The sequence below is a fragment of the Penicillium canescens genome (assembly GCF_028828765.1).
Source record: "Penicillium canescens strain IBT 15451 chromosome Unknown utg000011l_segment0_segment0, whole genome shotgun sequence".
Classification (NCBI taxonomy): domain Eukaryota; kingdom Fungi; phylum Ascomycota; class Eurotiomycetes; order Eurotiales; family Aspergillaceae; genus Penicillium; species Penicillium canescens.
The window spans coordinates 2408063-2433702 of NW_026703973.1; the positions used below are offsets into that span (position 1 = coordinate 2408063).

The window sequence follows — 25640 nt, forward strand, 5'->3', positions numbered from 1 at the left end:
TACTTGGAACAAAAAAAGGAGACACGGCGAATAATAAATGGCTCCGGCCAGTCACACCAGCGCGGAACCGCCACAGCCGTTGATGCTCCCTTAATCAGCCAGGGGTATACAGATGGCCTGACTTTGTAAATGAGGACGATTGGCTTGATTATAGTAATATTTCTCTCTAATCTCTTCTAATCACATCATGCCATACAATTTCGATAGACCCTTGCCACCAAGGCCTTGGTGCCTTGGTGCCTGAGACCGATGTTCCGCCTAATATTTCAGGCGAGAATAGTTCTGGAGCCCCAAGTAGTCGGAAGTATCTCTCGGCGGTGAGATTGGTGACGGATACCTGGAGGTACACGGCATCTTCGGTACCACTTTTGGCCGTACTCAGAGGTACCTCCACTGCCCGCACTGGCGTAGATCCAAGTATCCATTCATCTCAACATACTTATTGCCAACATGTATAGATATAGATATAGATATTTAAATTATATATTCATATTTATAGATATCTATTTTCAGTACTAAATGATTAACATTAAAATATAGAAAAAGTCAAAAGTCTGAGCATAAATTAATCATCATTTTGCAAACGGAGCGCTTCTCGCTTCTGGCGTTAATCGCTTGCCGCCTCCAACCTTCCCGCAACTGTCACCAGCCTCTTCCCCCTCTTACCGCTACCACCTCAATTTCCCACCTCTATCATTTCGCTTACTATCGCTGTGGCTAGCTGCGCGGTGAATTCCACCAAGCAGCATTGACGCCTCAGTGATCGATTTGGATCTCTGGAATCCCTATCGGCATTCAAAGCTTCCATCTAAATATCTTGTCTCTGTCGCTGCTTCTATAGGAATCGATCCCCCAGCGCAATGTACAACACTCATCGCGGGATGGTGCCCGCTCCCAACTCTCGTCTGACGGAGTTGCTGGATCAGCTGCGTCAGGAGTTTGAGAGTCAGTCGCGCAGCACCGGCGAATTCGAGCACCAGTGTATGTCCCTTCCTGTGCCTCCTTCAAACGGTTATTCTCTGGTACTCCCCGGGCCTCGTGCGCCTGGGAGCTCCTAATGTCCAACCAATTCGTTCAAACAGCTGCCAGCTATCTTTCGATGACTGCCGCGCCATGGGTTGCAACATTCGCTGAAATGTTATCTAACTGACAGATCACGCAGTGACCGGACAGCTCCAAGAGATGGAGATGATCCGTCAAAAGGTTTTCCAATTGGAACAAGCTCAGGTCAAGATCAAGCAGGAGTTCGTTCCCCCCCCTGTGGCCATCGAAATATTCTATCGCTGACTCCCTGCTTGCTTTAGCTACGAGACCGAAATCCGAATGTTACGACACGAACTCGAGTCGCGCGGCGTCCAAACCATCCCCTCTCACATCGGTGGTCCCGCCGCAGCCCATACAGCTCCTTCTCAGGCTCCCCCGCCTGCATTGGGTCACGGCCCCAGCAATCTGTTTGGTGGTATCATGACCAACCCACCAGGTAGTGGCCCCGGCCTTGCCCCTCCCCCTCCCCAGGATCAGCAGCCTCCCCAGCATGCCCTTCAACAACCTGCTTCGGCTGCCCAGCCCGGTGCGCCGCAACCCTCGCAGAGTTCTTTTGGAGGATATCAGGCTGGCGCTGCTGTGAACGGTATGTCGTTAAAGGCAAAGGGATTGTCGCCGAGTCGCTAATCCGCTTTATTTCTCTTCCCCAGGCTATGGACCTCCTCCCCCGACTGCATCTCCCGGCCCCGGTAAGGGCCGTGGGCGTGTGCCCCCGGGCCCAGCCACCCCCCAGCAACAGCACATTGCCTACCCGGATCCGCGTGCGTCGCCTCAGATCCCTCGCCCAACTCCCCCGAACCAGACCTCTCTCCCCCGCGAGCGCCCGGGAAACATGCTGGCCAACTGGAACCCGGATGAGTTGCCTGCGTCGCAAAAGCGCGAGGGGCCAGATTGGTACGCTGTTTTTAACCCAGAGGTGCAGCGTGTCCTCGACGTGGAACTGGTTCACCACTTGAACCACGACAGCGTCGTCTGCTGTGTCCGCTTCAGCCGCGACGGCAAGTACCTGGCTACCGGTTGCAACCGCTCAGCTCAAATTTTCGATGTGACTACGGGTCAGAATGTGGCCACTCTCCAGGATGAGAATGTCGACAAGGACGGCGATCTGTATATTCGCAGTGTTTGCTTCAGCCCTGACGGCAAATACCTTGCAACCGGCGCCGAGGATAAGCAGATTCGCGTAAGTTTGAATTACTTCACCCCAACATAAATAGATCACTGACTAAATCTAATGGGCTTTTAGGTCTGGGATATCAACGCACGCACCATCAAGCACATCTTCTCGGGACATGAGCAGGACATTTACTCCCTGGACTTCGCCGGCAACGGCCGATACATCGCCTCTGGCAGTGGAGACAAGACTGTGCGTCTCTGGGATATACTTGATGGCAAGCTTGTCTACACTCTCAGCATCGAAGATGGAGTCACCACTGTCGCTATGTCTCCGGATGGCCACTACGTGGCTGCCGGTTCGCTGGACAAGAGCGTTCGTGTGTGGGACACTACGACCGGATACTTGGTGGAGCGTCTGGAGAACCCGGATGGCCACAAGGACAGTGTATACTCGGTTGCATTCGCGCCCAATGGCCGAGACCTGGTCAGTGGCAGTCTGGACAAGACTATCAAGCTCTGGGAGCTTACTGTCCCGCGGGGCATGCACCCCCACAGCGGCGTCAAGGGCGGCAAGTGCCTGCGCACTTTCGAGGGTCACAAGGTTTGTAGATCTCCCAATTTTCCTCTTGGTAAAGCTAATTGAATCTAGGACTTTGTGCTTAGCGTGTGTCTGACCCCCGACGGTGCCTGGGTGATGAGTGGTTCCAAGGACCGCGGTGTGCAGTTCTGGGACCCGGTGACTGGCAATGCCCAGATGATGCTTCAGGGCCACAAGAACTCTGGTCAGTCTACAGCCCTCTCTCTACATAACATGCTCTAACATTGAATAGTCATCTCGGTTGCGCCCAGCCCCACTGGCAACCTGTTCGCGACCGGCAGTGGAGACATGCGTGCGCGGATCTGGAGGTGAGTTGTTTCTCCGAACATTGTTTCAGAACGTGCTGACTCCTTTCTAGATATTCGCCGTACACTGGACGATAGGGTTGATACTAATGCCTTTGGCGCAATGTGCCGTTTTGCTTTCGTGTGCCGGTTTTTGGGGCTTGGAATTCTTTTATCTCGAATTTGTCTTTTCTTTAGTGTATTGAACAACGTGTTCAAATCAAAATGCGATGTTCATAAATACTATAATGGGGATTATAGAGAGAGGTGTAGAGGGTAGAGCGTAGTTGGTAACACGGGGACCGGCATTTTGGACCGAGCTGAATTCCAGGAGAATCAACTATCCCAACTACTTGATCCCTGTCCGTCTGAATCACCACAGAGCCTCGCATGACCTTAGGGTACTATTACCTGGTTATGTGCAGAGGTGGCAACTTGCCTAGACGGAATGGGTCAAGACAGTCTACACATTAGCTCGCCCGATCAGGAAGCAGTTCGTCAAGACTAGTCGCATCCCTGCAGGAACCATTACTGATACCTCTCGTGTCAGAGCACGGCTGTCACTTTTCGGATCCTTCCAGTGATGGAGCTAAGGCCACTCGCAGTGATCGACACGAGACAAGCCATCTGGGAAGACTACTGCCCAATGGTGCTTCGACCTCCAGGGGGGTGTGTTTTCCAACAACGCGCCCACTCTCCCCAAAGGAGAAACTTGCACCCGCTGAATCTCGGTGTGGAGAGAAGCACCATCTCTAGAGACAAGTGATTGGTGATTACTCCGAGCGAGATTCAGATCACGAGGGCTCAAAAGAATTTCCGGGGCCTTGGGCGGCTAGCTGGGATATTCGATGGGCTGAGATCGGACACTATTGGCGACTATCGGGATGGCGCATCCTGGTATTCGTAATTACGGCCCACGCTGACCACTGAGCAATGAGGAATTGCTGACTCCGAGATCGACTGAATTATCTACATGTCAACTGCAGGTCGATCACGGTCCACTTGAGAATTCCGCGATGAGGGCCGGCCCGTCCTCGAGGGTAAAGCACGGTGCTTTGAAGTCGTGTTTCTTTTCTTTTTTTCCCTTGAGATTCGGGGACTGACAGGTGTCAATCTCTTCAGATATAGTTACACAGAAGAGCCGACAATGAAGGGCGAAACGAGCTGAGGTCTTTCGCCAGTCGCGGCTGCGAGTGTTCTGGTGCAACACGACTTCTCACCGAATGGCTACAATACATTACCACTAGTTGAGCAATTCCTCGTGGGACAGAGAAGTGATGCGTCCAAAGGCCATGCATCTGGGAAGAGCCAAACCTATGCATGCAACCTGTATGCTCCAGGAACTCCAGTTCGTCCTTGATTTGATTTCTTGATCCTATTTTATGACTATCTCTTTTCCGGTGGAGTCAGGTCGCCTCAATCACCCAGGATCCCCGGCCCACGGAGATCGTCGAATGAAAGCCCCGGCGTACTGTACAATGCATGTATCTGGCCTCGAACTGCGCTCCCCTTTTCCTTCATTACCAAACGTCATACAGATGATCAGTATGGGGCTTTTCGACTCTCTCACCGGCTGACTCCTCCCCCTGTCGCCCCGCCTCTCATTGCATTAGGCCCTGCTATATCTAGATCGAGAGACGCCACGGTTCGATGCGGATGATCACCACTAGTTGTCAATCATTATATCCTTTGCACTCTTCAGTACATGTCCTGCATATATTTGCTATTTCCTCCCACCCTCTCCTTCATCTGTATATATAGATCCGGATCTATACCAATCAAGACCGATTGCGCTTTGGCCGGCCTGGTTGTCTATTTTCTCCATCCTTGTTCCTCTTGAACCCAAGGCAACTCGCTGCTAGCCAGAACCCAAATATCACTGTCGGGGACCAAGTTGAAGATCACAGTGCTAGACAAACCAGAGAAAAGGTGCGCATTCTGAGTTATATACATTTGGTATACATTGGTATCTGGCGGGAGATCAGGAGGCTTAGGAGACGGTATCCTTGCCTTTCTGAACACTACCAAGAGCCTGAGACGGAAAACTGTGGTGAACTGTGTCCCAGAAAAGATGGAGACCGCAGAACCAGTGTCTTACGAGTTCCCCGGCCATGCTGTGGGTGCGTTTGCACACAGGCGCCCGATGGACTTGACCCTGAGCCAGAACATCCCCTTCTACTCGCATCCTACAACGGCTTCATACTCGTTTCCTTACCAGGCACCGAATGGTCTGCCCTACAACTATGGTCATCCCGTGGGCCATGCACACTCGAATCCATACCAGCATTACTTTGTCCCTAGTCAGCATCACCCGGTTCAGCATCAACCACTGCGTCTTACGACGGAGCCCCAACCGTTGCAGTCTCTTCCTCAGATCCGTCCTGCGAAGAACGCCATCAGCCAGCCGGCAAAGTCTCCTACAGACCATGATTCCGGGATGCAGACCACGGGCGCTGGCCACAGTTCCCCGGATGGGGCTCACGAGACGAAACCAAGCCCTTCTGACATCGCGTTCTCGACAAATGTGGATGTCCTGATGAAGGCAATCCAGGCAAAGCACAGTTCATCACCGCATCAACACTCTCTACCACCCCTTCAACACCTGGCGCCTGCTTCCCAGGTCTACCCCATGACCACGTACCCGGTAGCCTCGCCCACGCCACCCCGCTACTACCTGGGCAGCGAAGGACAATTATCTCGCTCTGGAAAGAAGCGCAAGTATACCTGCACGCTATCCGGTTGCGGTAAGAGCTTTGCCCAAAAGACACACCTGGACATCCACATCAGGGCACACACCGGGGACAAACCATTCGTGAGTACTCATTACAGGATCAGCGGGTGCGATCATCAACTAACCGAGGTGGATTTGGCAGATCTGCAAGGAGCCCTCGTGCGGCCAACGCTTCTCACAGCAAGGCAACCTCAAGGTAAGCATTGCCCCCTCAGCTGAAAAGCTGACGCACCATGAGACCGTGACACACGAGGCAAAGAGACTAACAGGCAGCCAACTTTCTAGACCCATCAGCGGAGGCACACAGGTGAAAAGCCCTTCCAATGTGAAGAATGCGGCAAAAGCTTTGCGCAGCGAGGCAACGTCCGCGCCCACAAGCTCACTCATCAACGAAAAAAGCCATTTAATTGCCTTCTGGATGAGTGTGGTAAGCAATTTACCCAGCTGGGCAACTTAAAGGTAAGCAAGTTCTCGGTTTCATCTTCCGGGGTTCAGTGTGCATAGATGTATATATCTCGACTTTACATGAATCCAAACTAACACTTACCCCTTAAACAGTCCCATCAAAACAAATTCCACGCCGCCACACTGCGAAATCTCACCCTCCGCTTCTCGCAAATCGGCGAAAACGGGCCCGTGAACCCAGGCGACCGCGAGCTGTGGGAATACTTTGCGACATTGTACAAGAACAGCAACAAGGGTATCAAGGGCCGAGGCAAGGATCGACGGATCTCCATGACGAGACGATCTGATGGCTGCGGCTCTATGGATCGAATAGCCTCAGTTGAATCCGAGGAGGGCTCTAGCAAGATGATGCGCCGTGAGAGCTTTGAGGATAATATGTCTGCTTATAATAGCTCCAGCAGTGATGGGGGCGATGCTGACCAGTACTATATGGATCGGAGGGTTCATTACCCTTGATGTCCTTGTCCTCAGTCTATACCCTCGTCTGGTTTGTGTTTTGAGCATCATCATAAAAAAGAGCGGGTTTTCGATACTCTCTATGTATATCCCCTTTGATTCCCACTTTTGTTTCTTGTTGATTCCCCCTGTGATCTGGTTTCTATCCCTAATCCTCTGCGTTCACTCTGTTTCTTTTATTTTGGATATGCGAAAGCGCTGTATACTGGACAGTGCCGGTTCCCCATCTTGACACACTGCGGGTTTCATTTCTTTCTATGTTTTGCTTGTTCTCTTTCATTTAAGACTCAAGATGTATATGATTCACGAGGTACAGGTCTTTCATGTATGTATTCTAGCTGGTCTTTGGTCTTGGGGTATCCCGTTACCAGCATTGTCTTACACTGTTTGAATAAAAAGGGGCCTCGGGAAGTACATTGGTTCTATCTTTTCGATCTATGTCTACATGAATTATTTTAATAATTGGCCATTAGACTCCTCCCTTGCAGATGTGAGCTGTCAGCGTGTAATGACACGAGTGTGTATTTCATTACTTTTTTAGGCCTGTACGACATTTCAGCACGAGGTGCAGTGTCTTTCTTTTCTTTTTTTTTTTCGGCAAGGCCGCAAGGGACGACGAACCAGTTATCAGATTCAGCCCTGGATATGAGAAGTTAGAGGCGAGGCCGATGTGTATAGGCTAGACGTCCGCAGCCAGACAATAATATTTAGCTGGCTATCCTTCTTTACGTTGCAATATACTGATAGCCCTTGGATGATTATGAGGCGCCGCGCTGAAAGGCACTTTAGCATTATAGTCTCGAAACCACTCTCGGGAATGGTCAAAAAAGTAGGTTGGAAGTCCGCCGTTTTGATAGAGTAAGAGTATCCCAGGAAAATGTATACGTTTAACATTAGTATAAATGCCAGGATGATAGCTTCAAGAGAGATCTTTCATTTTTCTGTCGAAGGGCTTGACTTTAGACCAAGCCCGGAGATAAGTGTACAATACAGAGTAGGAAAGGTAGAAAAGACAAAATAACTCTTCAGGGCGTAAATCATCGGATGACACAACAGAGATTAATGCGAGAGATCAACACATTCCAGTTGTTACCTGCAGGTAAATGAAGTCATGTACTGACTCTACTGCCCATCAGCATCGGCAATGTCGAGATCTCCATCCGCAGCATTTTCCTGCTCAGGAGCAACAGTTCCGAGAGGAGTAGCATTAGCCAAGGCATCGGTGATAAAAGTCTCTTCGACCGCGGCCTTCCTGCGGAACACGCGGAGCCAGCGACGGCCCCATTGGCGGATAATGGCATCTTCAGGCAGATCACCGCTGCCGTCACCGCGCTCCATCTGCTCGTCGTTGCTTCCAGCAGCGACGGAGACAATAGAGTCCTCGATGAACTTGAAGAGGGTCTGCATATCGGCACGCTCACGGACCAGAGTCTCGTCGATGGCGGTCAGCTGGGGCTCGTAGAGACCGGGTTGGGTGCGAGCAGCGACGATCTGGCGCATGCGGTTGGTGACCTTTCCAACGGTAGCGGAGATCATCTCGAAGATGTGGGCCTTGGAGAGGATGGTTCCGGCCGCGACGGACTCGGAGAGGGCCCACTCGAGGACGGAGAGAGGGCTGAGGATTGTGTAGTTCAGCAGCTTGTCGGTGATGTTGATGGCGATGCCGGGTTGGTCGGCCCAGTACTCCATGACCGAGGTGATGATCTGGCAGCGGGCACGAGGGGATTCGGTTCCGAGGGCCAGGAGACGGTCTTTACTGCGTTCGATGCATGACAAGACATGAGAGAGGGATTTGGAGCCGACGAAGCAAAGAGAGGTGACAAACGCGTCTGTTGAGGGAATCTTGGGGTCTTCGACGCCTTGGCTCTTAGCTTGTTCTTCGATGGCGGCGATCACGGGCTGAATTTCTTCATCTGTGGCCTTCTTGCGGATCAGTTGCATGATTTCCTGTCCTTCTTTAGAGTATGGAGTCACTGGATGTATGTTAGTGACTAATACCTTGGAATGTTCAAGAGGTACCTACTGTCGGAGGAATATTTGAACTCGGGAGTATCCTTCTCTTTGCCTGGCGTGATCAGCTTAGGGTAAGGCTCTGGGAGAGTCCCCTTAATACGCTGAGCGAAGCTCAACCGAATCTCCTTGTCCAAAGCGCCAGTGATGAACGACATTCTTGGGTCAATGGCAGGCAGATCGAGGTCGTCAGCCCTAAAAGATGTTAGATAATTTGATGGCCTTGCAAATTCGAGTCAACTTACCATTCGCTCCATTTCCAGGTGAAGCCGAAGTTGCTCAGATGGTGAGCGAACCAATCGAGGAAACGGTTGCTCAACTCCAGATCCATCGTCTGCAGGCTGTTATACAAGAACCGGATCGCACGACCCAAGCTGGGTGCAATTGCCGCCGGGGCGATCTTGCAGCACTCAGTGAGAAGGGAATGATAGTAAACAAGTTTGTGCTCTGCGGCTGGCAGCTGGAATAGCTGCGAAAACACAGCATCCACAGCCACATCCTCTGGCTTCCAGGCCCGCTGTTCTTCCGGGATGTCGCGCATTCGGTCGAAAGGCGTGGCACGCTTAATGAATGTGTAAGGAGTGAAATAGCAGTCGAGATCGATCAGGAACTTGGCCGTGGCAACACGGTTGAAATCAAGAAGGTTGATAGTATCAACCAGTGCATCTCTGATGAGTGACGAAGAGATGTCCGAGGTCGAAGGTACGGTGTCGATTTCTTGGTTGGCATACACCGAAAGGTAAACTTCCGGGAAGAGAGGGTGCGAGCCGTTTGGTACGGGGTTGGGCACAGTAATTTCAGGGAAGGGGACCTTGTTCACCGATTCAAATGACTTGAGCTCATCGGTCTCACTGTCGCGGATGTCTTTCCAGGGACGAGGAAGACACTTAAGCTCCCAACCCCGGCTGGCCTCTCCTTGAAGCTGGGATTGCATCAGGCTGATAACACTGGATCCAGCAGCCGGCTTGTCCTCCTCTGGACTGAATGTGTTGACAAGATCGACGAGAGCATGTGGTGTAGACGCAATGATATCGGTTTTCTCGAGGAGCGCGGAAGCCTGAGCCTCGAAGCCGGTAGCCGGGGAGAGCATCACATAAGGAAGGGTGAACTGAATGATCTTCACAAGCTCGAGACCAAGAAGCTAAAGCACCGTTAGAAGAGTTCCATAATCATAGGTCAATGGATCGACTTACATCCTCCGAAGAAGCAGTCTGGAGATCGACGGCACGGGCGAACAGCTCCTCCAAGAGCGGGAAGATACCCTCACCCTCATAGACCGGCTGCAGAATACCCAAGAACCGAATGAGAAGCTTTACCTCACGCCATGCGCCAGTATCAATGTATTTCTGCAATGCCTCGCCGGCCTTGCTCAAAACCTCCGAACCAAGCTCAGGCTTCAGACTGTGGGCGACCAGGACAGCACCGGCGATAAAGGGAGTTTTCATGGGTTGTTCAAGGACGCTGCACAGACCTAATTAGCAAATGCAATATCGAATTGAATCCACCAGCACATACAGATCAAGGGAGATGTTGACAAAGTCGCGGCGAATTTCCTCGTCGTCATAGTTCTCGGAAACGGTCTTCGCGATGCTTTGAATATCATCTTCGACTCTCCGAGCAGCCTATTAACGAACCCACAGCGTTAGCACAAGCAATCCAAACCAGTAGAGCGCAATGCGCGCGAGCAAATGGAAGGGAAAAAGAGAACCATACCGACTCCGCAATGGTCAACAACTGGCGCCGGACCTGAACAAACAGCGGCTCTTCATATCTGCGGCGCTGGGGACGGCGATCGAAGTCATCGTCATCTGTGAATATCGCAGGCGGAGTCAGTATATATGAGAAGCATGTTGAAAGCGCGTCTCTCACCTCTGTAGCGGCGTTTGCGCCCACCCCGGTAGCCTTGGTTTCGGCGGTCGTTCTCGGCCATTGTGGGTCAACTAAACGATCCGGGAGTCCAGATGCTGAAAAAACAGTGGATCTGTAAAGGAAGTTGGCAAAGCGAGGGTGACAGCTTGAGAGCTTGAGGTAAATGGGGAGCTCGGAAGGGGGAAGTTCCGGCCCGGGTACGCTAGCCCGATTTATTCATCCTGACTCGCTTTGTTCAGTATTACGATACTAAATATTGTACTACTGGGAATCCTTCTCATACCCCTATGATCTCTTGGACAGGCCCTTATATCCATTGTCTCGGCCAAATATCCTGCTAGGGATTTTACATGGGGCGTTTGGCCGTTATGTTGGCCAGTTTGTTACATTTTCAAAACTAGGGGACGATAGTCCTCAGGAGAATGAATGAAAGTAAGACATATCACCCATCCTATATTCGTAGCTCCTAAGTCAGATGTACTTGCGCTTAGCCCTAACTAAACTTGCATATGCTCTTGTACTCTTGACTAGATGATTGAGGGATTGAACCCACGTTAGAAAAGAAATTTAGGCTCGTCAGCAATTAAATAGCTGGTCAATAGATCGACAGTCACGAACGACAGACCCAGCAATGCACAGATACTTACATCTATCAGCGCCCCGATCCCAAGTCTTGAGACCTCTCCCTGCATTTTCAACTCTGATCTAAAATCTTCGCTCTTGTCGGCGTCGGATTCACCTGCCTTGGTATTTAGCAGCTTGTCGCGAAGAATGTAACAGGTTATTAAAAGACAGCTCATTCCATCGTCCGTATCTCCCAGTGACCTGGTAGGATGGGGGAGCATGGGAGAATCAATGGTCTGATAGAATGAGAGCTGTTCGTCAGGGACTGCCCAAAACACGCTGGAGCTTAGAAGCCAGTAGTGCACAACCACTAGAGTAATATCACAGACAGGTTGCTGATTTGCTTACTAGAAGAACTACGGGGACCCCACAGCGCCACAATATCTGCTACCCCCTCCTCCACAGGGATATTGCTGACAGCTAGAGCGTTCCTTGACCGGACGGTGGGCGAGTGATATTGTTCCTGGTTGAAGGTTGTGGCTCTTTCTGGGGTGGTGTGTCCATCTGTCAACACGGATGAATGAAGCTCAAGTAGTACATCTTGGCAAGTATGCTCTTGTGAAGGTATGGAGAGGATGAGATGTTGTGTCGTTATTACTAAACCAGAAAGGTAGTCACCCCAATAGCGCGTGGAATATCATGTGAGTAGCTACCATGTTGACATCAAAGGGCGTGGTCTAGACAGTTTCCTGTGAGGGCGCGGCTTGTGCCCTAGCCAGCTCGTGCCTACACTTCTCTACAGTGGAAAGAAAATGGTCTGCTGGAGAACTGGAATGGCATATAGCTCATGGCCGGCAAGTCGGAAGGACCGGGGAACCAGCCGAGCCCGATGAATCTGATACAAGGATATTGCGAAAAAAAAAAAAAAAAAAAAAAGAAAAAAAGGTCAACTGCAAGGACACAAAGGGAAGAACGAACGGGGTTTCTAGCGCTGCAAGTCGAAATATTTGACCATAACAGAGAAGGGTCCTCCCTGAGAACTGTGTATCCAAAGAAATCCTCAAGATCTCTGATGCATTTGTGGGAGATTCTCCCCTGGGTCGAGATATCGGCTGGCTTGCTGCGTCTGGGGGTTCTTCTCCCTCGACCGATGAAACTGTGCAGTCTCCGATTTCACAAAGGCAGACATGCACAGAAAGGGTATCACTTTTTCCTCCCGAGAGCTGTCTCAGACACCTCAAAATAAAACTCCAGGCCATGACCTCCCATTGCGTGAAAACCATCAGCCCCCCTTACCACCCCAAAGAAACATAGTTTCCCCATTAAAGGATGCACTTTTACCACATTTCCACACTACATATTTGCCCAAGTTCCACCACGTCTACCGAGGTTGAGGTGAACAAACCTAGGCAAGCTTAGGCAGTACACTCAATTCAGGGCCCACTCGAGACACGATGGAATTTGATGGACAGGTCATCTTCCCATGCACAATGCAGATGGCGGCACAATGGATGTATCCCTCGCGGAGGGCACACAACGGTTATCTCAGTCGAGGTGTGCGATCATTTCCTCCTTGGCAAGGGGTTTGAAAGTGTCGAGACCGAGGCCGCGAGCCTCGAGTGCTGGGCGAGCGTGAGGGGGAATCAGCTGGTTGTTGAGTTCAGGGGCAATGGAAAGTTCTATCGCATCATTAGTATATTAATTTTGTTGGACTTTGTTGCCAAGTTGACTGTCATACCATGTCGTGAGAAGTCGAACAGTGCGGGCAGGTCCTTGGAGGGGTTGTTGTGGTGGCGGGAATCCGGTAGCCGGGTGTTCGGGTCGCGGAGCTCATCGAAGAAGGGGTGGCACATAGCCTCAACCGCCGACAACCGTTGCGTCGGAGTGTATTCCAGAAGGGCAGAGATGAGGTCGATAGCCTCCGGGGGTGCCTTTCGGAAAACCTTAAATGGCGTCAGTACCATCGCACAGACCAAGTACGGGCGGAAAATACCTTGTTGAAGGGATGAGGTTTGATCTGAGGGAACTTGTGCTCCATATAATTGGGGTTCATGGTGCGGATCTGTTCCCGGGTGGGTGTGCCCAAGACCTTGATGATTTCCACGAGCTGGTCAATGCCTGATTCACCAGGGAAGAGGGGTTGCCCCAGCATCAACTCTGCCATCACACAACCAGTCGACCAGACATCTAATAAAGAAAGAAAAACGCACGTTAGATGATAATAAATAAAATTGGGGGGATGAAAAAAGGAATATGTACCGATCTTTGTTGTGTAGTTGGTTGCACCAAAGATCAACTCAGGCGCCCGGTAGTAGCGAGAGCAAATGTAAGAAACGTTAGGCTCATTCTCGATCAGAATCTTGGCGGAACCGAAATCGCAAAGCTTGAGGATACCAGTGTTGGGATCCAGAAGCAAGTTTTGGGGCTTAATGTCACGATGGCAGATACCCTGGGAGTGGATGTATGCCAGCGACCGGAACAGTTGGTAGATGTACAGCTTCACCTCCAGCATGGGCATCGTAGACTTGAGCTTGTTGAAGTAACGCGATGCGCGGTAGACGGTCTCTGGGACATACTCGAGGACAAGGTTGAGGTAGACTTCATCTTTCTGTTGAAGGAGGGGGGAAAATCGGTCAGCCCACGGAAACGGGGACACTATGGGGGTCCACAACATACCCTGTCGCCGTTGGAGTAGTAGAAGGCCTTGAGTTCGACGATGTTGGGGTGGCGCACAATCCGCATAATCTGCAGCTCACGGTTCTAAGAATGAAATGGGTTAGTGACAGTGAAACGGAAGCTGTTCCACGATGCCGTACCTTGAAGCGCTTATCCTGGAGGACTCTCTTGATGGCAGCATCTTCGCCGCTGGGAGCCATCTTGGTCTGGAACACGACGCCGAAGGAGCCATTGCCGACAATCTTACACTGTGTGTAGGAGATCTCTTTGGCTTCACCGGTCAGTCCATCCTGGACCTTCTCCTTGATGACCTCTGCGAGGACGGTTAGCTATGGCCATTGAGCAGCGACGAGGAGACCTTACCACCCATGCGCAAGCTCGGGAACAGCCCGGGCCGACTTTGTGACATCACGAGAAGATGGGAGGGGAGGGGGTTTGAAGGTTGTAAAGGTCAAGAAGGGCCGTTTTGGGGAGGGGAGAGGGGGAGTGGAGTCGAGAGGGGCGGGCAAGAGGGAAAAAGGCCAAGAATGTTGTAGAGGAAGAAGAAGAATGAGGGAAAGAGGTGGACAAATGGTAGGAGAATGATTAACCAATAAGAGGGAACTGACGGAAGGAGTAAAATTGCGGGTTGAACGTTTCCCCTGGGGTATTAACCAGATGCCCACCAACTGAACCACCAAAAATTGGCAAAGAAAAGATGATGTCGGGTGACCAACTGTGATTTTCTCTGGAACTCTTCTGATTGGTCAAATCGACTTATTCGTCTCGTGACGTGGTGACGCTTGGACCAACCATACCATACCATACGGTTACCGTATGGTAAGTATCTCACCTACATATTTACTTCCCATCTACAGCTAGACTCAACATACTTCAGATAAGTTAACTTCAGATACGTAGGAGCTGACTCTCGGCCCGATGAACTTCGGATTCCCGGCTTCTTCAGGGGTCCCTTGGTATGTCCCTCTAACCCAATGTCAGGGGAATACATATTCAAGGGGAACCTAGCTATGTATATCCCAAGAATGTCAGTCTCACAAGCAAGTACCCGACTCGTCAGGTACCAGATCCTGGCCTAAGGCTGCGGCCCAGCCGTTTCCTGAACTTGGCCCTTGCGCAGTAGATGCACCTGGCTCAAAAGGTTAACGTTGAGGTTGAGAGCCAAGCTTGGTATGGTATTGTTTCGATGACAATACAGTATCCTGGATATAAGATGGCGATCAACATGTCGACGTTGACTCCATTATCTTAACTTATACTTAAACTTATACCTATACCTTATATATATTCATTCTAACTACCTTGTAGACATCCCAATTGACACTACATCCCATGCTTGCAGTAAGCTATGACATCACCAGATTTTACTCTCACCTGACCCGATGAGGGGCTGTGGCATCGGAATCGCCACAGCTCAAGCTGTCATGCGACTTAAACCTTGCCTCTAACCCTCACGGGACAAATGACGCCTCAAAGGTCTGACGAGTTGAATTGACCAAGGAATCGAAACCCATGCTGTCATATCCAGGACCATGCACCAAGTACCACCAAGACTACATTAATCGGGATTCCGAAGGGCTGCTCGGGTCTCGGCAATGAAGCTACAATATGCTCAGTCGATTGCCGAGTTCTATACTATTTCACTATCTCACTAGTGTAGACATGAACACATCCAACATCTACATATATATCCAATCTGCTGTATACTGTATGCAGCAAAGTGATAGCTCAGTCTTACATAGCCGTAGTACCGACGCGGTACGAGGCCCAGGATGCGGTGCCGAAAATGGTTCCTGGTCCAAAAGCCCATCCCGTTGGCATTGGCATGATGTTTAAAATATGCATATGCAAAAGGAATGTCTAATCCGGCATGGATGGAAGCAAGGAACGACATTTCTCTGTCAGACACGTGGGCTATTAAGCTCCCAAACAACTATGCTACACTTGTACCTGTACGGCCTTCCCGAGGAATTCGGGAATGCAGCAGATATGCGAATCACGTCGAGTCTATTGGCTATACTGGATTGAAATCGAGTTTCCCATGCCATTTCCACGCTAGATCTGCCATAACCAAATCTAAAACATAATAGGTATACAGAAATACAATACTACGCAAATACCGGAAGCGAAAATGAGCCGTTTGACCCCACACACTCTCGGGCCCCTTAGGGAAATGAACTCGGGAATAAGTTGAACACTACTCTTCCAGGTAACTCCATAAGCGAACAGGGAACATGATGTCACAGTGGAAACTGATAGACCATACATGTCCCAAGTACGAACCCAAAGCGCGGGACTCCCAATGCCCAGCCCAGACCCAGCCACACCAGAAGCAGCGACTTCTGCAACTAATGCAAGGCCAAGGTTGAGGTTGAGGGGCCATGGATGGAGTTGGTGGCTGACCCCAACATCTCTCTGGACCTTTTGTCTCGCTCTGTTTTGCCATACCGTGTACAGTGGTATGCTGTGGGACTATAAAACCCATTTTACCGAGAAACTTCAATAGTGGGGAAAGAGATGGGTAGAAGAAGATGCATAAGACTGGAGCCTTTCGTTGGGTACGTTTCTCCAGTGTCCACCAGGGTGGAACTCGATTTGAGGCATATCTTGCCCTGTCACCGCTTTGGGTTATGCAGGCAATTTCTTTGTCCGCCTTAGGATGTATCAGATGTGCGTAGACCAGTAGACATGGTCTGGCTTTTGTATTGACTGTGAAGGATTCGGCTTTGATGCAGGTTGCATCTATTCTTGCACTATATGATAATCACAGAATTGAAAGGAGTGAAGATTTAATTCCTGACTTAATATTTTAGTTCTGTTGGCAATATAAACGCATCCTTGTATAACGATTCATGTATAACATAGATTACAATAGATTCAGGTTTCAAAACTTGTTTTACATTGGCCCGTCTATGATGCGAAAACATACCAGAGCTCTCCGCAGGCGCGGCCATGCCTCACTATCCCAAGACCCAAAACACGGCCATTGCACGAAATGAACTGGGGAAGACAGACCGCTCCAAGCAGTCAGAGATGCAGCACCGGGTGAAATCAAAGAAACGCAGTGTGAATCTATACAAAAAATATTTGAATCTCCAAGGCGCCAAACAACGGCCTGCACCAGTAACCCAGATTCAAAGGATATACCGAAGAGACATCATATGTCGTTCCAGACGATGGAGAGGAAGAACTACTAAAACAGGGGGGCGAAAGAGTTATTATCTCGAGGGGTTAGAAAGAGGAGATGGCTCCTTAGAAGGGAGGAGGGATCATGGCGGCGGGGTCAGCCTTCTCCTGCTGCTCCATCAGGTCCTCGCCAGCAAGCTCCAGGGAAACAGCGAGACCGAGCTTGGCGGTTTGCTAGAACAACAAGTTAGCATGAGGTTGCTGAACAGGGATACAAATTTCAAGCTTACCTTAGGGTGATCAATCTCTCCAGCGAAGGAGAGAGAGAGAGGCATGGCGATGCGCTTCTCGAGGAGACAGCTGACCTTGCCGGCGCTGTCGACCTGGGCACGGAAAGAGGAAGCGCGGAAGTCGTACTTGGCACCAATGGCAGTGGTACCGTCACGGGCAGGGCCGCCCATCATGAGAGCAGCAGGAGTAGGGGCAAGTTGGAGGTTCATGTCAATACCGGCTTCGACGCGCTCGGACAGCTTGCGCCAGTAAGTGGCATTGAAAGTGCCCTGAGCCTGGAGCTGAGCGGTACCGATCCAGTCCTCACCCTTGTACTTGGCAGAGTAGGAAAGAGCAGTCTCAGGGCGAGCGGCGATGCCCTGTCGTTGCCAGATAGCCTCGAATCCGAGGGCAAGGCCGGGGGTGATGGACTGCAGGTAGCTGCCGACGAAGATACCGGTCAGACCGCCCTCGAGGCAAGACGGATTGAAGGCCTTGAGGGAAGCAGAGAAGTCGCGACCAGTGTAGTCGTTGTCGATCTGAATCAAACCTTGGGCACCACCGTTCATGACCTGAGCGTTGGTCTTGGTGACAAGAGCCTGGTTCCAGCGGTAGTTGGCGACGGCGGCGAGGGAGCCGTCACTGCCGAAGTTGCCCTGCATGAAAACCTATTGGGAAATTTATCATTAGGTACTGAGACTACGGTTTCTCCGAAGCAAAGATATCATCAAATTCTTACCCTGGGGTTTCCGAACATGGCAGAGAAAGCGTAGGGAGGCAGGTTGCCGGAGCCGCCCATGGAGAACGCGTGTGAAATTCGGAACAGAGGGGACATGCCGAAGACCTTGGTCAAGTCTGCGCGGAGACCGGAGAACATGAAGTTGGTCAACAAAACATCCTTCTGCACCTCGCGAGCGAGGTTATCGACCGTGCCGGGGTTGGGCAAGTTGAGCATTGCCCTGCGATCGGAGAAGGAGTTGTAGGCATCGCTGAGGGCTGCAGCGGCAGGGTTGTCTGTGACAAAGGCTAGGGATGATGTGAAGTCGGCCATTTTGGAGAAATGTGATAATCGTTGACAAGGATATTAGGTGTCGTCACGCGAGGTCTGTCAAGACTCGAGGGAGGGAATTGGGAGGAAAAAAAGGATTGAGACCAGCCCGAGGATCTGGGACGAACAAACGTCTCAGATGACCTTGATAAAATAGCTGTAAAGGGCTGTGTCTGATGCGCTCAGGAGATAGTAAGGGAAGCAATTCAAGACTTTCAAAGCTGTGAAAAATGCATGTCACCTGTTGCGTCTTTGGTCTCTGTCGTCCACCGTCAACTCGGGCCTTCCCGGTTCATTCCAGAGTAAGTTACAGAGAATAACTTACATGTACAGGGGTATGAGATCAAGTTCTGTATGATTGATCTTATTTTCTGGAGAAAGGAATTTGAGTCGGATTGTTGGGTTGGCAGTTTGCATATTGCAACCTCAAAGACAAAGCCAACAAGCATATTGTCCCAGTTCACCGGGCTCCACCTCATACTCGATCGATTGCCTATACCGCCTCTTGTCGTCTCTTGATCCTTGCTTTCTCTTTCTTCTTGAGGGGCTCGATCTCTCATATCTCTTGAGTCACTTACCGTCCTAGGACATTGAGTACTTAACTTTGTGATCTTCCTTCACCTCATCCCACCATGGACACGTTACTGTAAGTTTGCCCCCCACCATGTCTGCATGGAACTTGTTTGATGCATATGCTCTTGCCTACCCTCAAGGCTACGGACATGAACGTTGCACTCACCATTTGCCATTGTTGGAGAAGTTGAATCTTGAGCGAAGCTTCCCAGCTTGTTTATTGGACCGGGACTGACATCGTACAGCACTGCTGAGATCGTGGCCAACTCCCCACAGTTTCGACGCAAGTCCTCCATTTTTGTCGATGCTATCCATGACCTGCCAGAAAAGGCAGATCTTGCGCCGGCCCAGCTGTACAGCACAGAATCTGGTCGACTTTTCCACTCGGGTCGCATTGTGATCATTACTGTCGGCTTACCCGCAAGAGGTAAAACGTATGACGATGGTCCCAATTGCGATTGGCCTTGTTCAAGGAACTAATACCTCGTAGACATATCTCCGTAGCTTTGGCTCGGTATCTGCGATGGTACGTTTTAATCCTGCCCATTTGGATATTACCAAAACATGCTGATGTAAATGATAGGCTTGGTGTCAAGACCCGAATCTTCCATTTGGGTGACTATCGTCGTGCCACGATTCCATTTGGCGAAGATATGCCAGATGATTATTTCTATGTCAATGGTGTGTATGGTATTCCTGCTTACAGTGACGGCACTGACATCTTCTGAAGCAACGGCCAAGTCGGTTCTTCTGCGCCAAAAGATCGTGAGGAAATGTCGAGAAGACATCTACCACTTTTTGAACCATGAAAATGGACAAATTGCTATCTATGATGCCGTCAACCCACTTGCTTCCGGACGCCGCTCGTTAGCCAAGGAGTTCGCAAAGCATGATATTGAGGTAAATCTGACAGGCCGTATTCCCGTGACAGTGGCTAATTCGTACTAGACCCTGTTCATTGAGTCCTGGTGTGACGATGAGCGCATCATTGAAGAGAATGTTCGCAGGGTCAAGATTTCCTCCCCTGATGTGAGTGTCTTACTATTGATGCTGTCTTTCCAAAGCAAATCCTAACTAACCTTCTCGGCCAGTACGTCTCATGGAGCTCTGAAGATGCCGTGAAGCACTATTTGAACCGCATCTCTTCTCGCATTCCCCAATTCCAGACAATGGAGGAAAAGGACTTGAATTACATCAAGGTTTGTGCGATTTGCTTTCTCATAGTGCCCGTACTAACCATGACCAGATGATTAATGCTGGCGAGAGACTTATTGTCAACAACCGAAGCTTTGGCTACCTCTCTAACCGTATAGTCTTTTATCTTCTGAATCTCCACATCAAATCGCGCCGGACTTACTTTGCTCGAGTAGGTCATACCCTGCGGATGCGCCTTTCACACAAAATGCTCACATACTATCTAGGCTGGTGTTTCGCTAGACGCAGACTCCTACAAAGCTGATGCTTCGCTGTCAGAGCAAGGTGAAGACTACGCTAAGAAAATGACGGCACGTCTGCTGGCTCACCGAGAAGAAGAGAAGCGAGCAATGATTGAGCGAGGAGAAACCGGCTATGAGTCAAGACCTTTGAAGGTTTGGACGTCTACACGACGCAGGACAGTGGAAACCGCAAAATACCTCCACGATAACGGTTACAAGGTTCGACAAAGGTCTCAATTGAGCCAGTTGCATCCTGGTGTCTGCGAGCAGATGTCCGAGAGGCGCATTCGAGCTGAGTTTGGAGATGAGGTAGCCAAACATGAGCTTGATCCTTACCACCACAGATACCCCCGTGCGGAGGTAAGCATTATCCTAGACTTGGAAGGGAATAGGTGCATTGCTGACGATTCTCACCAGTCGTACCATGACCTGGCTGTCCGTCTTGAGCCAATTATCCTTGAACTGGAGAGAGAACAAACTGATCTGCTCATCATCGCACACGAAAGCGTTCTGAGGGTTTTGTATGGTTATCTCATGGCCTGCAATGCTGCGGACATTCCATTCCTCGAGTTCCCTCGCGATGAGATCATTGAGGTAAATTGACATTCGAACCTGTCATATTCTCCGAGCTAACAACAACTATCTAGATCATCCCTGAAAGCTATCAGAATGAGGCCCAGCGGATCCATATCCCTGACCTCCCCGAAGAGATCATTCCTGCGTCTCCCGAGGACCTGAAGATTCCCGTGCCCCCGAGCGGTGTTGTATCGCCAATGCAGGGATTGGGTAGCCCAGAAGGCCAGGGGACCCCACAGAGCGGTTTCCGAACGCCGAGTGGCATCCGAACACCCCGTGAACCCGAGAGGATCTCACAACAGCACGTCGAAGACGTGGTCTAGGTGATGCCCTATAGTCCCGCGTGGTAATAGAGCACCCGTATTTTTAGAGTTCTAGCCATGCTCTTTCTAACAACCTTATTGCAAAACAATCCCATCTTTAACCACCATGTAAAGTCGAGACAAAGACAATGTTGTCTCCCTGTTGCAGTTCATATGTCTCCTCGCCTTCGAGTTCCCAGTCGGCATCGTTGATGAGAACGAGAATGCCAGGTCGTCTGTGAAGGGCGTTAGCTATGTTTAAATAAGGTATCCTAGCACATACACATTGTCCTCCATGATAAACATGTCCCTCCTCTGATCCTTCATGAGGTTGTCGACCAAGTATCTAAGCAAGTATGAGATGTTTGGCCGACTGCCATCCTCTAATTGAGGAGGCAGAATGACCTTATGCTTGCGCTCATTCCCAAAGAGCAGTTCTAAGCCGCCACTATATAACCGGTCAGCAAAGTCAATGTATTCAATCAATGGAGGAGAGCTTGACGCACGTAAACTCGACGGTGATGGGAATTGGGAAGGCACCCTGTATCGTAGCTGAAGAATCGGCCATGGCAAAAGTAAAGGAGAGAAAGAGAAGTTATAGCAACAAATATGGGAAGAGAGAGAAGGTGATGGAGGGGTTAGGCGGAGACAGTTAAATCCTTATCGATAAGCTCCAGCGCAAAGAACTTACGGATTGTCTCCAACTTCTTCTATCGACGATCATAAAGGATTTTAGGTCCTCTAATTCGCCATGGTCGCTGTCGCCACCGATTATATTAGCGTTGGAGGAAATAGGCACCCTGGTGCTGCGCAGTGGGATGTGGAGACAGGCGTGTTGGCCTTTGGTGCGGACAACAATGTCGCTTTGTGGGATCCTCTAGTAGGTCCATTGAGAATCGTTGAGCATCGAGAGACAAGAAGGAGCTGACATTTATCAAAGGACAAGCATGACCGTGGTGTGTATGCTCTACTAGTCGGACACACCGACAAAGTTAGCGTCGTTCGATTTTACACATGCCCCTCCTCTGGAACGAGATTTCTCATAACCGGCTCCGTCGACCGCACGATACGGGTATGGCGAATGGAGTATGCTGAGACGCGCAATTATATCCTCGCAGCTACCCTCGAGGGCCATACGGGCTCGGTGAATGCGATTGCCGTTACAGAGGGAACGGACATTATTGCATCTGGTGCGGCCGATGGAACGGTTCGCATCTGGAGAATCAACGCGCAGGATGAACTGAAGTGTGACCTGATCGAAACAATTACTATGACACCACGGTACTTTCCGCTTGCTCTGTCGTTGCAGGGACTCGAAGGCCACTCGGACACGCCTTTGGTATTGGCTGTTGCTGGTACGACGACCAAGGTGCAGATTTATGTTTCGGAAACCTCCGTTGACAAGCCTGAGTTTAAGCGCCGTGCTACCCTTGCGGGACACGAAGCCTGGGTCCGGGCTCTTTCGTTCACCCAAGACAAGCAGAGCAAGGAGGGCGATATCCTGTTGGCATCTGCTAGCCAGGACAGATATATCCGTCTTTGGCGGCTGCACCGGGGTGAGGCGAATGACCCTGCTCCAATTGATGAAGCCGATCCTCTGCTAGGAGGCATGGAGCCCACGCTATCGAACAAGGCCCATGGATTCGAAGCACAGGGCTCGAAGTACTCCATGACCTTTGAAGCTCTCCTCTTCGGAAACGAAGATTGGATTTACACTACTTCATGGAACCCTGATCCTGCACGGCAACAACTTCTCTCCACGTCCGCTGATAACACCGTCACGATCTGGGAACAAGATCAAGCGTCGGGTGTCTGGATGTCCGCAGAGAGAATGGGAGAGATCAGTGTCCAAAAGGGATCTACTACCGCAACTGGTAGTGCTGGTGGCTTCTGGATTGGTCTTTGGTCACCAGATGGAAAGCAGGTAGTGAGTCTCAGTCGGACAGGCAGCTGGAGAGTCTGGCGACAGGAGTCAGACTCGGACGTCTGGGCGCAGAAGTTCGGCATTTCAGGCCATGTGCGCTCAGCCAACGGCGTTCAATGGGATCCCACTGGTGGATATCTACTCTCCACCAGTGCTGACCAGACCACCCGCCTGCACGCTAAATGGCTGCGGGAAAACATCGGTTCATGGCATGAGTTCTCTCGTCCCCAGATTCACGGTTATGACCTGAACTGTATCGACACACTGGGCCCTTCACAGTTTGTTTCCGGCGCGGAAGAAAAGCTTCTGCGCGTGTTTAATGAACCTAAGCCGATTGCTGACTTATTGGAAAGACTCACTGGATTTAAGCAGTCGAATGACGAGAGTCTACCAGACACAGCTGAAATTCCAGTATTGGGTCTTTCAAATAAGGCACTCGGCGATGAGGCCCCAGTGGAAGAGGAAGATGAACAGGAAGCGAAACCAGAAGTGCCGTCCGCTTCTGCCTCCTTGGCTGTCAACCACCCGCCATTGGAAGACCAGTTGTCTCGTTATACACTGTGGCCAGAACACGAGAAGCTCTATGGTCACGGCTATGAGATTTCGGCAGTGGCTGTCAGCCACGACCGTAAGCTCATTGCCACTGCTTGCAAGGCCAGTTCTTTAGACCACGCAGTCATTCGTCTGTACGATACATCAGACTGGCATGAAATCAAGCCTTCTCTCACCGCACACTCCTTAACCATCACAGACCTCTCATTCTCCGACGATGATCGCTACCTTCTCAGTGTTGGCCGAGACCGACAATGGGCTATTTTCCAGCGGAGTGATGCAGAGCCAACCACATATACCAAACTGACCGCAAACCCCAAGGGTCACTCTCGAATGATCCTGGGTGCAGCCTGGGGCCCGGTCACCAAAGACCATGTTTTCGCTACATCCGGTCGTGACAAATCCGTGAGAATCTGGCAATATTCCGAAGAGACCTTTGTTTGCAAGACGACCGTGGCCTTGACTTCAGCAGTCTCAGCTATTGCTTTCTTGCCCGTCACATACAAAGGATCGTTCATTCTTGCTGTGGGCGAGGATACCGGCGTCATCTCCATCCACCGAATCGTCGCAGACACCCTTGAAGCACAGCAAATTGTAACAATCGAGAAAGAAGTCTCTCCCTCAAGGGCGATTACTCAACTATCGTGGCGGCCAGTGCCGACCGCCGATGTGGACAGCAGGGATCGATTCGAACTGGCAGTCGCAAGTGAAGACACGTCCACGCGCATATATACTATCTCGAACATGCTCTCATGATTTGTACATACAAAAACAAAATCTTCTTAGCCCCCCTTTATGAGTCATGATGGTTGAAAACTCCCAAGTGTTGAATAGATCCGCCTGTATATCCAGATGCCAAAACATGAACCCCGACCATGCCTTGTGGTTGAACCCTATAAATGTTGAACGGCTTATAGTCCAAGGACTCCCTGCATAGTTGAACCGATAAAAATATCAAAAAAGCAAAAAAGTAAATAACCGACTACATCGGAGCCGCTTTCTCCAAGCCATAACCTCCAATCCCCTCAAGAGACTGGTAGGACTTGGCCTGATTACCGCGCCCATTGCGAGGCCCTCTAGCCTGCATATCTTCCTTGAGCCACTTAAGAACCAACTCTCCAAGCCGGCTATTCTCCGAGGTCCACTCAGGTACCTGTTCATGGAATGACTCAACAGTACCAAATGCCTTAACCTTACCCAAATGCATATGCGCCAGATGAGTAGGCCACTGTGCAAGGTTATCCAAAATATGCGTAGCATAAACAATAGTGCAAGGACGAGTCTCCGTCTCACGCTTCAGGAAAGCAAGGAAGTTACTCCGAGACAAAAGATCCAAGTCGACAGTAATCTCATCAAGAAGCAGAACCTGCCAGGGCCGCAACAAGCCCATGGCAAGCTGAACGCGGCGGCGTTCACCATCTGAGACGGCATGCATGCGCCAGCGCAGATCAATGTCGAGGATATCGATTAGCTCGTCCCGTCGCTCTGGGAAGGCGTTTCCGCCTACAGAGGCTAGGAGTGTTGGCACGTCGATGTCAGTGCGGACAATGCTGTTCAGTACCCACTCGACGCCGAGGTAGGTGACGCCTTCCAAGGTGTCCTTGAAGGGGTCCTTGCCACCTACGGCGATGGTGTCATTGGGAGCAAGACGCTTCCCTGACAACAGGCGGAGGAGTGTGGTTTTCCCCGCTCCGTTTGCTGTGTGCTTGGTTAGTCTTTGCTGGTTGAGAGTGCATGGGATTCATTTACCGCCAATAAGTAAGGTGCGGCTTCCAGGGGGAAGACTCATTTGTACATTTTCCAGGCCATCGGAGCCGTCTTGGAATTTGTATGAGAGGTTTTGGACCTCAATGCCCGGAAGTGGGGTGGAATTGACGTCCGCCATGTTGATGGGAAGAACAGGTGAGTCACACGGCGAATAGTAAATGGGGAGAGGAGAAGTAGAGAAAGGAGTCCGAGTCAGAGGGAAGAGTATCTAGACTACATTCATACTAGTAGAGCCTTGTTGTGTGAGGCACGGATG

The 25640-nt window shown here is 50.6% G+C and overlaps 9 protein-coding genes across 9 annotated transcripts; 4 read left to right on the forward strand and 5 right to left on the reverse strand.

The window, feature by feature from the left end:
• Positions 1–594: 594 nt before the first annotated feature.
• On the forward strand, positions 595–3138 carry rcoA (uncharacterized protein; the record flags this gene model as incomplete). Its single annotated transcript, XM_058522371.1, has 8 exons — positions 595–981; positions 1154–1244; positions 1305–1630; positions 1695–2224; positions 2288–2758; positions 2807–2939; positions 2988–3063; positions 3114–3138. Exons 1-8 carry the CDS (start codon positions 861–863, stop codon positions 3136–3138), a joined length of 1773 nt encoding a protein of 590 aa, XP_058365848.1. The 5' UTR covers positions 595–860.
• A 1972-nt stretch (positions 3139–5110) lies between these two features.
• On the forward strand, positions 5111–6691 carry N7446_013632 (C2H2-type zinc finger protein; the record flags this gene model as incomplete). Its single annotated transcript, XM_058522372.1, has 4 exons — positions 5111–5851; positions 5913–5966; positions 6056–6229; positions 6329–6691. 4 exons carry the CDS (start codon positions 5111–5113, stop codon positions 6689–6691), a joined length of 1332 nt encoding a protein of 443 aa, XP_058365849.1.
• Positions 6692–7660: 969 nt separating this feature from the next.
• Positions 7661–10728, reverse strand: N7446_013633 (NCBP1 family protein). Its single transcript, XM_058522373.1, has 7 exons — positions 10571–10728; positions 10415–10509; positions 10217–10323; positions 9895–10162; positions 8947–9842; positions 8715–8896; positions 7661–8664 (listed from the first exon to the last, which is right to left on the reverse strand). Exons 1-7 carry the CDS (start codon positions 10629–10631, stop codon positions 7814–7816), a joined length of 2460 nt encoding a protein of 819 aa, XP_058365850.1. The 5' UTR covers positions 10632–10728; the 3' UTR covers positions 7661–7813.
• A 1324-nt stretch (positions 10729–12052) lies between these two features.
• N7446_013634 (GSK family serine/threonine-protein kinase) lies at positions 12053–14448 on the reverse strand. The gene is made up of 7 exons (XM_058522374.1): positions 14174–14448; positions 13951–14123; positions 13811–13894; positions 13394–13742; positions 13128–13321; positions 12873–13077; positions 12053–12813 (listed from the first exon to the last, which is right to left on the reverse strand). The coding sequence occupies exons 1-7, from the start codon at positions 14217–14219 to the stop codon at positions 12680–12682; spliced, it is 1185 nt and encodes a 394-aa protein (XP_058365851.1). The 5' UTR covers positions 14220–14448; the 3' UTR covers positions 12053–12679.
• A 2614-nt stretch (positions 14449–17062) lies between these two features.
• On the reverse strand, positions 17063–18257 carry tom40 (TOM complex pore protein TOM40; the record flags this gene model as incomplete). The annotated part of the gene is made up of 3 exons (XM_058522375.1): positions 17063–17170; positions 17227–17874; positions 17946–18257. The coding sequence occupies 3 exons, from the start codon at positions 18255–18257 to the stop codon at positions 17063–17065; spliced, it is 1068 nt and encodes a 355-aa protein (XP_058365852.1).
• Positions 18258–18886: 629 nt separating this feature from the next.
• Positions 18887–21162, forward strand: N7446_013636 (bifunctional fructose-2,6-bisphosphate 2-phosphatase/6-phosphofructo-2-kinase; the record flags this gene model as incomplete). Its single annotated transcript, XM_058522376.1, has 11 exons — positions 18887–18900; positions 19073–19261; positions 19318–19353; positions 19411–19508; positions 19558–19727; positions 19776–19856; positions 19919–20026; positions 20074–20193; positions 20249–20623; positions 20681–20857; positions 20911–21162. The coding sequence occupies 11 exons, from the start codon at positions 18887–18889 to the stop codon at positions 21160–21162; spliced, it is 1620 nt and encodes a 539-aa protein (XP_058365853.1).
• A 97-nt stretch (positions 21163–21259) lies between these two features.
• On the reverse strand, positions 21260–21709 carry N7446_013637 (ubiquitin-related modifier 1; the record flags this gene model as incomplete). Its single annotated transcript, XM_058522377.1, has 3 exons — positions 21260–21377; positions 21425–21589; positions 21648–21709. 3 exons carry the CDS (start codon positions 21707–21709, stop codon positions 21260–21262), a joined length of 345 nt encoding a protein of 114 aa, XP_058365854.1.
• Positions 21710–21892: 183 nt separating this feature from the next.
• On the forward strand, positions 21893–24373 carry N7446_013638 (Elongator subunit ELP2; the record flags this gene model as incomplete). The annotated part of the gene is made up of 2 exons (XM_058522378.1): positions 21893–22021; positions 22082–24373. 2 exons carry the CDS (start codon positions 21893–21895, stop codon positions 24371–24373), a joined length of 2421 nt encoding a protein of 806 aa, XP_058365855.1.
• A 226-nt stretch (positions 24374–24599) lies between these two features.
• Positions 24600–25502, reverse strand: N7446_013639 (putative ABC transporter; the record flags this gene model as incomplete). Its single annotated transcript, XM_058522379.1, has 2 exons — positions 24600–25315; positions 25367–25502. The coding sequence occupies 2 exons, from the start codon at positions 25500–25502 to the stop codon at positions 24600–24602; spliced, it is 852 nt and encodes a 283-aa protein (XP_058365856.1).
• Positions 25503–25640: the final 138 nt, after the last annotated feature.

What these genes read in the sequence shown, in the direction of transcription:
- N7446_013633 (XM_058522373.1), bottom strand. Translation starts at nt 10,631, where the DNA reads ATGGCCGAGAACGACCGCCGAAACCAAGGCTACCGGGGTGGGCGCAAA. An exon ending in GCGCAAACGCCGCTACAGAG is followed by an intron (nt 10,510 to 10,570) that starts GTGAGAGACGCG and finishes CGATATTCACAG; the next exon opens with ATGACGATGACTTCGATCGC. An exon ending in GTCAACATCTCCCTTGATCT is followed by an intron (nt 10,163 to 10,216) that starts GTATGTGCTGGT and finishes AGGTCTGTGCAG; the next exon opens with CGTCCTTGAACAACCCATGA.
- N7446_013634 (XM_058522374.1), bottom strand. Translation starts at nt 14,219, where the DNA reads ATGTCACAAAGTCGGCCCGGGCTGTTCCCGAGCTTGCGCATGGGTG. An exon ending in CCCGAGCTTGCGCATGGGTG is followed by an intron (nt 14,124 to 14,173) that starts GTAAGGTCTCCT and finishes CCGTCCTCGCAG; the next exon opens with AGGTCATCAAGGAGAAGGTC. An exon ending in AACCTCATCCCTTCAACAAG is followed by an intron (nt 13,078 to 13,127) that starts GTATTTTCCGCC and finishes ACGCCATTTAAG; the next exon opens with GTTTTCCGAAAGGCACCCCC.